General features: G+C 44.8%; 1 protein-coding gene across 1 annotated transcript in view; it reads left to right on the plus strand.

Moving 5' to 3' along the window:
* The window catches only part of LOC118394046 (protein crumbs homolog 1-like), a 40918-nt gene extending 25092 nt beyond the window's left edge, over positions 1-15826 (plus strand). Inside the window, exons 2-13 of the mRNA XM_052460750.1 lie at positions 2109-2804; positions 3039-3234; positions 3732-3871; positions 4472-4657; positions 4831-4944; positions 8816-9808; positions 10029-10588; positions 10762-10927; positions 11617-12478; positions 12608-12724; positions 15117-15243; positions 15491-15826. Of these exons, the coding sequence (XP_052316710.1) occupies positions 2109-2804; positions 3039-3234; positions 3732-3871; positions 4472-4657; positions 4831-4944; positions 8816-9808; positions 10029-10588; positions 10762-10927; positions 11617-12478; positions 12608-12724; positions 15117-15243; positions 15491-15826 (4493 nt within the window). The remainder of the gene's footprint in view (positions 1-2108; positions 2805-3038; positions 3235-3731; positions 3872-4471; positions 4658-4830; positions 4945-8815; positions 9809-10028; positions 10589-10761; positions 10928-11616; positions 12479-12607; positions 12725-15116; positions 15244-15490) is intronic.
* The last annotated feature ends 494 nt before the right edge of the window (positions 15827-16320 follow it).

Raw genomic sequence — 16320 nt, forward strand, 5'->3', positions numbered from 1 at the left:
ATGTTAACTATAGGGGAAATGTTGATAATGTTAACTATAGGGGAAACGGTGATAGTGTTAACTATAGGGGAAATGTTGATAATGTTAACTATAGGGGAAATGTTGATAGTGTTAACTATAGGGGAAATGTTGATAGTGTTAACTATAGGGGAAACAGTGATACTGTTAACTATAGGGGAAATGTTGATAATGTTAACTATAGGGGAAATGTTGATAATGTTAACTATAGGGGAAATGTTGATAATGTTAACTATAGGGGAAATGTTGATAATGTTAACTATAGGGGAAATGGTGATAGTGTTAACTATAGGGGAAACGGTGATAGTGTTAACTATAGGGGAAATGTTGATAGTGTTAACTATAGGGGAAATGTTGATCGTGTTAACTATAGGGGAAATGGTGATAGTGTTAACTATAGGGGAAACTGTGATAGTGTTAACTATAGGGGAAATGTTGATAATGTTAACTATAGGGGAAATGTTGATCATGTTAACTATAGGGGAAACGGTGATAGTGTTAACTATAGGGGAAATGTTGATAATGTTAACTATAGTGGAAATGTTGATAGTGTTAACTATAGGGGAAATGTTGATACTGTTAACTATAGGGGAAACGGTGATAGTGTTAACTATAGGGGAAATGTTGATAATGTTAACTATAGGGGCAATGTTGATAATGTTAACTATAGGGGAAACGGTGATAGTGTTAACTATAGGGGAAACGGTGATAGTGTTAACTATAGGGGAAATGTTGATAATGTTAACTATAGGGGAAACAGTGATAGTGTTAACTATAGGGGAAACGGTGATAGTGTTAACTATAGGGGAAATGTTGATAGTGTTAACTATAGGGGAAATGTTGACAATGTTAACTATAGGGGAAATAATATAATAATATAAATATATAATAATATATGCCATTTAGCTGACGCTTTTATCCAAAGCGACTTACAGTCATGTGTGCATACATTCTACGTATGGGTGGTCCCGGGAATCGAACCCACTACCCTGGCGTTACGAGCGCCATGCTCTACCAACTGAGCCACAGAAGGACCACTAATGTTGACAATGTTAACTATAGGGGAAATGTTGATAATGTTAACTATAGGGGAAACGGTGATAGTGTTAACTACAGGGGAAATGTTGATAATGTTAACTATAGGGGAAATGTTGATAATGTTAACTATAGGGGAAATGTTGATCGTGTTAACTATAGGGGAAATGTTGATAGTGTTAACTATAGGGGAAATGTTGATAATGTTAACTATAGGGGAAATGTTGATAGTGTTAACTATAGGGGAAATGTTGATAGTGTTAACTATAGGGGAAATGTTGATAATGTTAACTATAGGGGAAATGTTGATCGTGTTAACTATAGGGGAAATGTTGATAGTGTTAACTATAGGGGAAATGTTGATCGTGTTAACTATAGGGGAAATGTTGATAGTGTTAACTATAGGGGAAATGTTGATAATGTTAACTATAGGGGAAATGTTGATGGAGATTAACTATAGGGGAAATGTTGATAATGTTAACTATGGGGGAAATGTTGATAATGTTAACTATAGGGGAAATGTTGATAGTGTTAACTATAGGGGAAATGTTGATAGTGTTAACTATAGGGGAAATGTTGATAGTGTTAACTATAGGGGAAATGTTGATAATGTTAACTATAGGGGAAATGTTGATAGTGTTAACTATAGGGGAAATGTTGATAGTGTTAACTATAGTGGAGAACTAGAAAGTTGAGTGTAGTTCAATCTCGTGCTTCTCTGCTGGGGCTGATGTGTCTTCTGCACTGCAGTCCCAGGGGAGCTGTGTGCCCACAAGTGCGCAGCTTACCAGACTTTCTTACCAGACCTTCTTTCCAGACTTTCTTACCAGACTTTCTTACCAGACTTTCTTACCAGACTTTCTTACCAGACATTCTTACCAGACTTTCTTACCAGACTTTCTTACCACACTTTCTTACCAGATTTTCTTACCAGACTTTCTTACCAGACTTTCTTACCAGATTTTCTCACAGCAGTTTCATCAAGTCAAACTTTGGAGCTTGATAAGGTCTACTCATTCATGTTAAATATGGAGTATTTTATTTCTTGCCTACAGGTATACTGTGCACAGCAGCAGACCAGTGTCTGTCATCTCCATGTCAGAATGGAGGTACGTGTTTGGACTATATGGGTAACTACACGTGTCTCTGCCCCAGATGGCCAGTCCACTACACGGGCAAGGACTGTAAGGAGCTGTACGATCCCTGTGTCTACGATGCCCCTTGCACCAACTGTACCAGCACACTGGGCACAGGAGTCTACACCTGCCACTGCCTTGTCGGCTTCGCAGGGACCAACTGCACACTCAACATCAGCAGGTGTTTGGACAACCCATGTAAAGGGGGTGTCAGGTCTCACTGTGTGGACAGGGTGGACGGCTACACCTGCCACTGTCCCCCTGGCTATGGAGGAGAAGCGTGCCAGGAGAGGATCAGGGACTGCTCTGAGGAGCCGTGCCATAACGATGCCACCTGTGTTGGCACACCGGATGGGTACGTGTGCCAGTGTGGCCCGGGTCTCCAGGGGAGGGACTGTGAGGAGAACATAGATGACTGTAAGTCACTCCCCTGTCAGAACGGAGCCATCTGTAAAGACGGCGTCAACGGATACCAGTGCTTCTGTGTGCCTGGTTTCCAAGGCTACCACTGCGACCTGGACATTAACGAGTGTGCGTCGCGGCCGTGTGAGAACAACGGGACCTGTGCCAATGAGGTGGACCACTATGAGTGCAACTGTCTTCTTGGATTCAAAGGTGAGACGGTCTCTGTTTAGGTCAGCATCCTGCTGTCTTAGAGAGTGAGGGAGCTACCCTTTCTTCTTAATTCAGTGCCTTTAGTTAAGAGTTCACTACTAAACCAACCTCATATAGAAACTACAAGCGTTTGATGCACCATGTTTAGTCTTGCTCCATTAGACCTCAGAGCTCAGTTGTTTTCCTCATGGTGAAACCCATCATATGAAGCTGTGTCTGTGCTGTGTGTGGCAGGGGTGAACTGTGAAGTGGAGATAGATGACTGTGAGGAGCAGCCCTGCCAGAATGGAGCCAGCTGCCATGACCATGTGGGTCTGTACACATGTGAGTGTGTGTCCGGGTACGAGGGCCATGAATGTGAGCTGGACATTGATGAGTGTGCCAGCGGACCCTGTCTCAACGAGGGCAACTGCACAGACCTGGTGAACAGGTAAGGCGGCTCCTACTCTTTCTCCTCTTATAGGCTGAATCAGCTGCTTAACCCCAATGTGTCGGTGAGCAGTATGTCATCCGATTGATTCCTTCCAGACAGTAAAGTTTAACAGGGAAAGGATAAGGATCAATCCGCTTATTCGGATGGTAATTAAACATGTGGTTGGGAAGTTAGGAAAACCTGATAGAGCTTCATCAGACCTGGGTTGATAAGACAGAGATACGTTAGATTGAACCAATTACATTTGTTCGTCAAAAAATGCCCTAAAGGTGGTCTAAGGAGTTGTCGTGGTCTAAGCTGTTTAGGATCAGGCCCACTGCTGTTTCAACATAATCTCACCTCTATCTTTCCTTTCTACCTTTGTCCTGTCCAATAAAACTAAATAAAGCAAGGAGTGGGACTGCCCCCCCAAAAAACAACTTTATACATCAAAGCTGTCCCAGTTTCACTGAAATAAGATGGATCTAATTTGCCTCTGTAACTTTCCTCCTCAGCTATGAGTGTGACTGCACTGGAACAGGCTTTACAGGAGAGCAATGTGAAGTGGACATCCCAGAGTGTGCTTCTGACCCCTGCCAGAATGGAGCGACCTGCGTAGAGGGAATCAACCAATATGGCTGTTTCTGCTGGCCAGGTACACACACCAAATACTCCCGCTGTGTACCCACTTCTCACCAAATGAGGGAGTAGTAACATGTCTGCATAGCTTTCGCTACACTACAGGAGGTACTACGCATGCAGGGTTTATTGGACAAGGCAATTTGATCTGCTATCTGACACTAAAACAGCGACTATATGGGAACATCCTAAGTGTCAGGAGTATGTTGAAATGAAAAACTCCAGGCGCAGTCTTTCAGAGAAATTTGAAACCCTCTTCTTGGTAAGATTGGGTTCTTGGAGTTTCCCAGACATAAATCAATGAGATAAAGGGTAAAAGGTATGTAGTTTAGAGGACAAGAAGGGGGAGTGGAATGAGACATAGTGAAAAACCTATAATAGTCTGCAATAGTGTAGTACTAGTCACACCACAGTGCCATCTAGTGCAGAACTGGTGCAGCTGCAGGGCCATGAGCAGTAGGAAAACAAAGATGATCCTCAATAATATATCATAATATGGGAGAACACATTATATTGTTGTGTTTTGATGCATAAAGACATGATGATAGATACTGTATGTGTGTATTGAACAAGGTACAGTGTGGTCCTGTTTTAATAATGGCTGTGTGTAATGCAGGTTATGAAGGGAAGAACTGCCAGGTGGATATAGACGAGTGTGAGCTGGAGCCCTGTGAGAATGGAGGAGAGTGTTTCCAGCGCTCAGAGTTGCTGTACTATGGGGTGCTGTCTGGGCTGGAAGACAGGGAGTTCAACTATGAGGATGCAGCTGGGTTCCTCTGCCACTGTCAACCTGGGTTTGCTGGTAAGGCACAAGACTTATATTCATATTTGGTGACCTTATGATCATTGAATAGGAACAGGATCATTTAAGAATAAGATCTGGTTGAATTGGAATCCTTTGATATTGTATTCAATGTTCATTTGAGTTAAGGGTAAGTTATTGAGTAAGTGAGTAATGCGTCCTGTGTCTTGCAGGAGAGAGTTGTGAAGTGAATGTGGACGAGTGTGAATCCGCCCCATGTCAGAACAAAGGGAGCTGTGAGGACCTGGTCAACTCATATTGGTGTGTCTGTCTACCGGGGTTCACAGGTAAGACTGTCTCTCTTTTTCACTGTGTAATAAAACAGCTCTTTATGTGCAAAGAACCCCTGACCTGCTCATTATATACTTCAGTTTACAGAGAAAATGAATCCCCCCTTGACGGTAGAGTGAAACATATTTGTTTTAAAGTTCATTTCCTGCAATTCTACATATTTTGCCAAGGGGCAGAGAGAACACTTTTCTAGTTTTACAGATAATTTCCTACAATTCTGCACATTTTGTAATGACTTATGCCATCTTAATATGATGTGTGTGTGAGAATGACTAACACAATCAGTGGGGGCCCCCTGAAGATCAGGGCCCCTGTGCATGTGTCCTGAGTGCCCTTTCGGTATTTGGCCATGATTACTACATGTTTAGACAAACTACCAATCTAATGCACAACCAAAATTTGAAATTAAACCTGGTGTATTCTACTATTCTTACTCTCAATAGTAAATTGAGACCACAACTGAGTTCTTTTTTGGGTCAGGGACCTCCTGATGGCTGGGGGCCCTAATTGACCGGTTATTGCACTTATGCCTAAACCCTCTTTGGAGATGCTTGCTGAGCAGTGAGAAAAACAATAATTGTTTAATCCTGCCACTGCTGATCATTCTGTCTGGAACTGGTCTGCTTGGGCATTAAGAACACTTTAATACCACCATCAGTACAAGTGAAGGTGGGAAGGAAAACCACCCATGAATAACTCTGAAAAACAACTGAATATAAAACCATGTTTAAATCCAGTTTCTTGGGTGACCTGCCGTGTACAGGGGTTTGACACGGCAGGTATTTGTTTATTTGGATCTCCATTCGTTTTTGAAGCTACTCTTCCTGTTGTCCTCAAAAAAACGTAACAAAACAAACACTGATACACGAATAGACATGGATAGTCACAAAGTGAAAATGCAACGATACACAAACAATACAACTAAAAAAACGATATAAACAATACAACTGAAAAGCATGTGTGTGTCTGTGTGTGTGTGTGTTTGTTTATGTCCGCTCACTGTCCCCGCCGTTCCATGAGATGTTGTCCAATCCGTTTTGAAAGGTGATTTTGCTGTTTGCTTGAGTAATTGGAGATGGAAGGGAGTTCCATGCGACCCTGGCTCTGTATAATACTGTGAGTTGCCGTGAATTCCTTTTAGACTTGAGGACTGTGAAGAGGGGATTCCATATGGAGGGGCAAGGCAGTAGAAGAACAACAAAGCCCGTAAAACCTGCTGCCATATGTCAGTAGTCCTGGCTGTGCATTAAACATAGTTCTTTCCTCTACTTTACCGGGGGAGAGAGAGATTACCACAAAGCTGCTTAAGCCTTATCAACTGCTAATGAATGAAAGCAGGCACGAAGACCCTCTCATCACAAAAACAAAACCTGTTACTGATTAGTAGATCATGCATTGTGATACTCCTAGTCCTAGGCTATTTGCACTGGAAGCAATATGTTGTAACCAGGCATCAGCAAAATAGAGGGGACATAACACACACTTGCACAACAGGATAATATGACTGCATATTATCTGTGATTCCATGACTTTCCTTTGCAGGTGCAGATATAGTACTCAGGAACTGGATAAATGACATAGAGCCCCCTCATCCCAGCCCACCTTCACCCTCCTTTCCCCCTATGTTATACTGAGCTAAAAAAAAATGTTAGTCATTTACCAGAAGCTCTTATCCAGTGCATATATTTTCATCTATTTTATTTGTCGTTTTCGTTCGTCAAGCTCAGCCCCTCTACTCACAAGCCCATCTCTTGTGATTAAAATGTCATCTGCCACGAGCGGGCATCCATAACGTCAATCAGGAGGGACTGCAGCCCAACATTCCTGTTGTCAGCACTGACAGAAGCCAGCTGGGTGGGAGGCTTAGAGCCCTGGCTGGGCTGCCGAGGGGAGGAGGCATGCAGGCAAAAGAGAGGGAGAGAAGGAGGGTGGGCTAGGCTCCTGTAATCACTTCTGCCTGCCTGGTACAGAGGGGAGTGTATGGACTGTGTGTATGTGTGTGTGAGTGTGTGTGTGTGAGAGAGGGAGAGAAGGGGCACGAGTTGGATCTCTTCTGTTAAGCTATATGTGTGTGTTCACTGCTCTGCGAAAATGAGGAGGCTACTGCTACTACTGCTGCTGGCTGTGTGGTGTGGGTCATGGGGACAGACAGGTAAACACCTCCGATTTACACTATAGGGAAGGGCTGCTAGGACAGGCTGTGTGTTTATGTGGGGGAGGTATGGGACTGGAGGAGGGCACATGGAACATTGTTATTGTTTTTACTTGTGTGTAGAGGAGTTTTAGTAGGTTTTGCTGATGCATAAACCTTCTGGGCTCATTTCTTACTAAGTGTATTAAAGTACCATTGATTTACTATAGATATACTGTAAATAGTCTAGCAATATTCTTCACAGCAAGTGTTTTTTAGCTGTGATTTGGCTGGAATGCAGAAAGAAAAGGAGCAACTGGGCTCACATCCCTACCAATATTTCAACTGTCTGATCAATTCAATTAACATCCCAGTCATTACTTTAATTGTGTAAGGCTACCTTCATCAGTAATTTCATCATTAGTAAACTGTCATAGTCTAATCAAGTGCTTCCTGGAAAGTCCCATGCGTGCCAGTGTACTTAGTTCCATATCTGATTAACTCATTTGGTTTGGTTAGGGAGACTGATTAACTCATTTGGTTTGGTTAGGGAGACTCTGATTAACTCATTTGGTTTGGTTAGGGAGACTCTGATTAACTCATTTGGTTTGGTTAGGGAGACTCTGATTAACTCATTTGGTTTGGTTAGGGAGACTCTGATTAACTCATTTGGTTTGGTTAGGGAGACTCTGATTAACTCATTGGTTTGGTTAGGGAGACTCTGATTAACTCATTTGGTTTGGTTAGGGAGACTCTGATTAACTAATTTGGTTTGGTTAGGGAGACTCTGATTAACTCATTTGGTTTGGTTAGGGAGACTCTGATTAACTCATTTGGTTTGGTTAGGGAGACTCTGATTAACTCATTTGGTTTGGTTAGGGAGACTCTGATTAACTCATTGGTTTGGTTAGGGAGACTCTGATTAACTCATTTGGTTTGGTTAGGGAGACTCTGATTAACTCATTTGGTTTGGTTAGGGAGACTCTGATTAACTCATTTGGTTTGGTTAGGGAGACTCTGATTAACTCATTTGGTTTGGTTAGGGAGACTCTGATTAACTCATTGGTTTGGTTAGGGAGACTCTGATTAACTCATTTGGTTTGGTTAGGGAGACTCTGATTAACTCATTTGGTTTGGTTAGGGAGACTCTGATTAACTCATTTGGTTTGGTTAGGGAGACTCTGATTAACTCATTGGTTTGGTTAGGGAGACTCTGATTAACTCATTTGGTTTGGTTAGGGAGACTGATTAACTCATTTGGTTTGGTTAGGGAGACTCTGATTAACTCATTTGGTTTGGTTAGGGAGACTCTGATTAACTCATTTGGTTTGGTTAGGGAGACTCTGATTAACTCATTTGGTTTGGTTAGGGAGACTCTGATTAACTCATTTGGTTTGGTTAGGGAGACTCTGATTAACTCATTTGGTTTGGTTAGGGAGACTGATTAACTCATTTGGGTTGGTTAGGGAGACTCTGATTAACTCATTTGGTTTGGTTAGGGAGACTCTGATTAACTCACTGGTTTGGTTAGGGAGACTCTGATTAACTCATTTGGTTTGGTTAGGGAGACTCTGATTAACTCATTTGGGTTGGTTCAGGAGACCCTTATGTTCCTGCTGAATCTGTCTGTGTGGCTGAGGGACAGTGCCGTCTGGCAGAGAACGACATGACAAAACCCTTCATCCAGATATATGTATAACATGAATAACTACTGGTGTGTTATGTTTGCGTTCCAGGTGTGCACTGCGAGGTAGACATTGACGAGTGTGAGAGCGAGCCTTGTCAGAATGGAGGGTCCTGCCACGATGGCTCCAACGCCTACACCTGTCACTGTGTGGAGGCGGAGCCAGGGGAGGAGCCATGGGGCGGCCATAACTGTGACGTCCGCCTGATTGGCTGCAGGGAACACCTGTGTGAGAACGGAGCTCCCTGTGTGCCTATCCTAAGCCAAGAAGAGGATGGTAATGAGGACAGTGATGGGGATGAGGATGAACAAGAGCATGGACACACCTGCCTTTGTCCCCCAGGCTTCACTGGGAAGCACTGCGGCATCCCCACCACCTTCTCCTTCAACACAGAGGGCTATATCCTCATTCAGCTCCCTCCTACAGCTAACAGGAGCAGGGCAGAAGTAGAACCCCATCACCACCACGTCCAGCTGCGCTTCAGGACCACTCTGCCTAACATGCTTCTGTTCTACGGAGGGGCTGAGCACTACTTTGTGTCCCTGGAGATCGTGGGGAGTTACCTCAAGGCTAGAGCTGGATCAGGGAAAAAGCTACAGGCCACCTACCATCTCCCAGTCAACGACGGAGACTGGCATGAGGCCAAAGTGACCATGGATGAGAAGCTGGTACTGATGGTCAAAGGACCAGTCTGTGACAATGACGAGGGATGCACGGTGGAGAACGAAGGACACAACCAATTGGTCTTCTTCCAACATGGATCATTCCTAGAAGTCTATGTGGGGGGAGCCCCCCAGAAGTATCTGGCCAACACAGACAGTAGGAAGGGTTTCATTGGCTGCGTGGAGGATCTACAAGTTGACCACCAGCGTGTTCTGCCACAGGATTTCTCTCGAGAGCACGTCCAAGACATGGAGCTGGGCTGCAACAAGACTGACTGGTGTCATCCTGACCCCTGCCATCATCGTGGGCAATGTATTGACCTGTGGACTAGCTTCAGCTGTGAGTGTCATCGACCCTATCATGGCTCCCTGTGTGAAGAAGGTAAGAACTGTTATAGCTTGACTACTTTACTTTTTAGTTTTCAAATATTGCTTTTAAAATGATGTAAAAACGATACAATAAACTGTAAACACCAGGCGTTGACACTGTACGGTCATTTAAAGAGGGTTACTCAACTCACAACCAGTTTCCCTCAACTACACTGGTTTGTATAGGTTTTGTCATTCACACTGAAAGCATTGATTTTTGTTTCTTGCCTCAGAACACCCCTCATGGACATTCAGTAATGAAGAAACAGTGAGCTATGCTGCCTTCAACATCAACACAACTGATGGTGAGAACTTCAACATCTCCTTCTTCCTCCGCTCTCTGAATCCCAGCGGCCTGCTACTCCAGCTGCGGAGAGGGAGGAGGGCCTACCTCATCCTGTACCTGCGGGAGGGAACCCTGGTCTTCAACAGCCCCCCCACCACTCTGTTCTCTAACAATATCTACTTCACCAGCGGACAGAGGGAGCTGGTTACTATAACAATACGCCAGGGTCAGGTAGGGTTCAGCCAGGCTGGTACACAGCTCTCCCTGGGGAGGGTGAGGATGGAACGGGGGGATGTGGTGTACATCGGGGGTCTGCCACCGGGGGAGTCCACTGCCCCCTGGGGAGGTCACTTCAAAGGCTGCCTGCAGGACATCACTCTGGACCACATGCAGCTGTATCCCAACCACACAAAGGAGGAGTGCCACACCTATGAAGCGTACCAGTGCTACTTCCCAAACAAAGCTGAGAATGTGTTGGATGGCTGTGTCAGTGATGAGGCATGCAAGGTACAGTAACATCAATGGCAACTTTAATCTTTAGAGATGTATTACTGCAGGAAGTGGGTGTAACTGTTCAAGGAAACTTGGTACAAGAACTGACTCGATTTGTCAGGTTAGGGTCCTGATAAAGACTTGAGTTCAGTCTTTGTAACAGACACTAATTTCTAAGTTCTCCTCAGGCTGGTCCCTGTCAGAATGGAGGAACGTGCATGGTCACCTGGAATGACTTTGAGTGCACCTGTCCCATGAACTTCTCTGGCAGGCGATGTGATACACGCGTGTGGTGTGTCAGTGACCCCTGTGCCATGGGCAGCCAGTGTGTGGATCTAGTTGACGGTTATGAGTGTAAGTGGACATTTGTTATACATTATCTCACTCCCTCACTCCCTTTCTGACAGGGTTAGGGTTAGGCTCCCTTTCAGCCATAAACATGCACACAAAATAACAAATACCAGATAATACTGAATATTACATATTGAAAGGTATGACTAAGAAGACCTTCCTAATATGGAGTTGCGCCCTCTTTTTGCCCTCAGAACAGCCTCAGTCCGTCAGGGCATGGACACTACAAGGTGTCGAAAGCGTTCCACAGGGATGCTGGCCCATGTTGACTCCAATGCTTCCGACAGTTGTGTCAAGTTGGCTGGATGTCCTTTGGGTGGTGGACCATTCTTGATACACATGGGAAACTGTTGTAAAACCCAGGAGCGTTGCGGTTCTTGACACAAACCGGTGCGCCTGACACCTACTACCATACCCCGTTCAAAGGCACTTAAATATTTTGTCTTACCAATTCACCCTCTGAATGCCACACATACACAATCCATGTCTCAATTGTCTCAAGGCTTAAAAATCCTTCTTTATCCTGTCTCCTCCCCTTCATCCACACTGATTGAAGTGGATTTAACAAGTGACATCAATAAGAGATCATAGCTTTCACCTGGATTCACCTGGCCAGTCTATGTCATGGAATGAGCAGGTGTTCCTTAATGTTTTGTATACTTAGTGTATATACGATACTGCTCTTCCCCCAGGTCTCACTAATGCCACCTTTGAGAGAAACGCTCTGCAGTTCACTGCTAACGGCTCGCTAGTTGCCTCGGTGACTAGTGTCTCCGTGGACATACGTACGCGGAAGGAGAACGGCGTGCTACTGCGGGCCACTAACGGAGCAGAGGTCTTCTGTCTGGGTCTGCTCAACTCCTACCTACTAGTCAAACTACTGAGTGGCAACAGCCTGGAGTTGCAGGCATTCACCAGTGACCTGACCATCTCAGATGGGGCCTGGCACCATCTCCACCTTGCCATGGCCGATCCCCTGCAACCTGTGTCCCGCTGGCGCCTCACTGTGGACGGGCGCAGGGTGGGCAGCACCATGGGCACAGCCGGGAATCTCAACTTCCTCAACGACACCACTGTGTGGATGGCAGAGAACTACACAGGCTGTCTGGGGGAGTTGAGGGTGGGAGGAGTCTACCTACCCCTGGTGGACGACCAGGATGCCCCCCAGGCAGCCCGGTTTATCAGGCAGGGGGGCCAGGAGCCCAAGATGGGGTGTGTTGGTGCCGATGTGTGCCAGTCCCAGCCCTGCCTAAACCAGGGCTTCTGCCAGGACCTCTGGAACCTGTTAAACTGCAGCTGTGCCCCAGGCTGGGAAGGACAGTTCTGCCAGAGGAACACAGATGAGTGTGCCTCAGGCCCCTGTGCCCATGGCACCTGCACAGACCTGCTGGCAGACTACCGGTGTGAGTGTCACAAAGGCTGGGGGGGCAGAGACTGTGATGAGGAGGTGGATGACTGCCTGGAACACAGGTGTTTGAATGGGGGCTCCTGTCTGGACGGGACGGGCAACTACCACTGTGTCTGCCTCCCTGGATACAGCGGCCGCCGCTGTCAGTAAGTACCACAAACATGTGCATGCTTCTGACTGGAAAAATCACAACACTGTGTGTGTGTGTGTGTGTGTGTGTGTGTGTTTAGTTTGTGTAGAAGTTGTAATGACTCTATTATGTGTGTGTTCTGTAGGCGGAGATTCCCTCCACAGCAGTGTGATGAGGATACGCAGTGTGACAACGGTGGAGTCTGCATGGATGGGATCTGGGGTGCCAACTGCACCTGCAAGCCTGGATACACTGGGGACTGGTGAGATCACAAACCTATCATTTCATACATTTCACATTTTCGCAGACTAAAAAGCAGGCTCAATGGACTGGGCTTAAAGGTCAACTGCCTCTTAGAACCAACTTCTCTAGTTTTAAACGGCCTATGTGGCATCGATATGAGTCAGAAGCATTCATTTTAGTGACAAAATTGAATACAAAGTGTAAATAGGATAATTTTGGCCGTAAAGTCACGTCCAATAAAGTCTCATCCAAAACTTAGTTTTGTAAGTGAGTTCGTCACAACTTACTGGAGGGTTGAGTATGGATAATGATCATGCCCACTTGCCTAGTGCCCACTAACATGAGAGAAGCAGCTGTGCTGATTGCGCTTTCTCAGCTGCACACGCTCTATATAATCATATAGCATCCAGAAATGTTTTTTGTTGCATGGCATGGTGATTGAATGTGGCAGCTGGTGTGGCCATGAGGTGGGGGGAAGATGGCAGACAGGAAAAAACATAAGAAAATGTAACATATTATAAGTAAATATGGAATGGGGAACGCACAAGCCTTCTGGAAGATCTGATGAAGGAGAAGATGGCAGACAGGAAAAAAATGAAAAGGAGAAAAGTGGAACATGTTTTGAGTGAATATGGAATGGTGGATCACACAGAACTTTTGGAAGAGCTACAGGAAGAAATTTAATGTAAAAAGATGAATTAACTGTGGTGGCAGGTGAGGTGAAAAGCGCCTAGTTTGAGCCTTTTCCTGATGATGATAAAGATGTTTCTGGCCCAGTGGGAGTGAGATTTTTGGAGAGGCTGGATTCTTGCCCTCTGGCAGATCCATATGTGGTGTCAGGTTGGGTGGAGAAGAGGTCGGGACTGTTGAATTGGTGAAAGTAACTCGGAGTGGACTCGAAGTGGTGATTTGTTGCGTTTCTTCTGTCCAGCGGGAGCGGGCGTTCCAGACCACACAACTAGGGACAAGAGCTGTGACTTTCTTTGCTCCCTGGAGAAAGGCACTGTTGAAAGGAGTGATAACGGGGGTGGCGTTAAGTGTGGAGGATCAACTGAAATTGAAGTTTCCCGGTGCCATTTGGTGCGACACAGATCCGGTGAAGAGTGTGGTGAAACAGAAAGGATACTGTCTTTCCTGCAGAGTTTCCTGCTGAGTCTTTCCCGACAAGGTCAAGTTAGGATGTATAATTTATCCCATGAGAGATTTTGTCCCAAACCCATTACAGTGTTTTAGGTGCTAAGCTTATGGTCATGTTGCAGCAGTATGTAGGAGGGAGATTCCTAGATGTGAGAAGTCTGCAGGAGGGCAAAGGAATGTGTAGTATCGGTGGAAAGAGTTGTGTATGTTAACTGGGGGGATGCCCATGGTGCTGGAGATCGGAGGTGTTTGTGGACCATCATAATACGATAGAAGAAGAAGAAGAAGAAGACAATGAAACAGAAACATTATGTTATGTTGAAATAACCCTTGGCCCTAAGCCTTTTATGGAGTTTGTTGTAATATACAGTACCAGTCAAAAGTTTTGACACACCAACTCATCCAAGGGTTTTTCTTTATTTGGACTATTTTCGACATTTCACAATAATAGTGAAGACATCAAAACTATGAAATAACACATATGAAATCATGTAGTAACCAAAAAAGTGTCGAACAAATCAAAATATATTTGTGATTCTTCGAAGTAGCCACCCTTTGCCTGGATGACAACTTTGCACACTCTTGGCATTTTCTCAACCAGCTTCATGAGGAATGTGTAACAATTGCTTAACACTATGGGCTATTGTATGTTTAAGCTTAAACTCTATTGGGCCAGTTAGGTTCGCTACTGGAGTAGTAGGGAGAAATGAAAAGCACATAACTGAATCATTTAGGAAAAGAATGCCTGCTAGTATTTTGTAAATAAAAATACTTACAAAAACTGAATCACCTTGAGTAAATATTAATATGTGAAATTTGTACAATGAGCTCAATATGAATGAAATACATCAATAGTACAATAGACTTAGATTACGGCCATATATCCTGCCTATAGTTTACTAGGGTGCACCCAACTCTCTCAGATTTCAATGTTCAAAGTTCAATAGCAATACAAGAAACATGAATCCACAGAAAACACAACCCAATTCACAAATACTGACTTATAAACCACAAATATATGGAATCAAATGTGAGTGACTGTGCTTATCAATAAACACTGTAAGATGTTTAAGTGTAGCATGTGCTTATAATAACAATCCCACTGCAATGAATGATACAATGATGTCTTGCAAGAAAAATCCTACCACACCGTAGTATGGCAGTGCAAATTCAGTGTTCTCCAAGGGTGGCTTGCCATTCCTGTTGTAAGTACAGCGAGCTGTGGGACTGCTGGTGTGTCAGTGTTGTGTTGAACCTCTAAAGTTCTCTCCCAGGTGTGAGGCAGAGATAGATGAGTGTGAGTCCAGTTCCTGTCTCAACGGTGCTACCTGCCTGGACCGACTCAACAGCTTCCAGTGTATGTGTTTGCCGGGCTTCAGCGGCACACAGTGTGAAAGCAATGTAGGTGACCACATACTGTATCTCCCCATATCACACTCAGTAACTGACAGTCTGCATGTAAGCTGTACATAGTGTATGTTACAGTAGTCTAGTATGTAATGCTAATGTATGTTGAGTATCAAAAGCTTATACATAGACCAGATTGGATCAAAAGATCTGATCGGATCTATTTTAACTGTAGGTCCTCTAATCTCAGTTTGAGTGAGAAGTAAATTAGGCCTGTTGTCCTGTTCTGTCCCCTCTATAGAGACAGGAGCAGAGGGAGCGTGTGCCCTGGCTAGTGGTGGCCATCCCTCTGGCCAGCCTGTGTGTGCTGTTGGCTGTGGTGGCCCTGGTCTTCATGGTGCTGACTGCCCGCAAGAAGCGGCAGTCAGAGGAGTCTGCCCAGGAGGTTCACCTACCTTCCTTTGCTGGTTTCATACATTATCTGGTTCAGACACACAAACAGACAGGCGAGGACTGGTCCCTCATTAAAGAGGTGTCCAAGGGTGAAAGGCGACCAGCGGTGTGGACATGTGTGCTGCTGCTGGGTCAGTTCACTCATCGTCTGCAGTGCCCAGGAGGTGTTCTAACTACGGCTTAGAGAGTCAACAGTGCTCACAGTATCCTGTAAGGCACGTGCTCAAACTCATTCCACGGAAACACACACTTCCTTTGCTTGGATGTCTGCACCTTTGGTTCCACCCTTGTACTTGATTGATGAGTTGTCTCAAGGTCACTGATTAGATCAGGAACTCCCCTCACCTGTGGTGCCCCCGCTCTGGACTGTAATACACTGGTTCAAGGAAAAAATCAAAAACCCCATGCATGATTTTTCAATTTCGGCCCTCAGACAGGCAGGATAGACTGGACTGACCTGTATTTCTTTATGAGGAATGCATCCTCTGCTATAAGGGTTTGACTATCTATTTGTTAAATAGAATAACACTGTAACATGATGTTATTGTATATAATGTGATTTATTCATTTTCAGTGCCTATGGTTTGTGTATTTTAAATTAATGCAATGCTCCTGAATGGATCCCCTCTCTCAGTGCTGTGGCAAAAGAAGGGCATCAGGGAGGGAGTAGAGTGGCAC

Source organism: Oncorhynchus keta, chromosome 14 (genome assembly GCF_023373465.1).
Source record: "Oncorhynchus keta strain PuntledgeMale-10-30-2019 chromosome 14, Oket_V2, whole genome shotgun sequence".
NCBI classification, from domain to species: domain Eukaryota; kingdom Metazoa; phylum Chordata; class Actinopteri; order Salmoniformes; family Salmonidae; genus Oncorhynchus; species Oncorhynchus keta.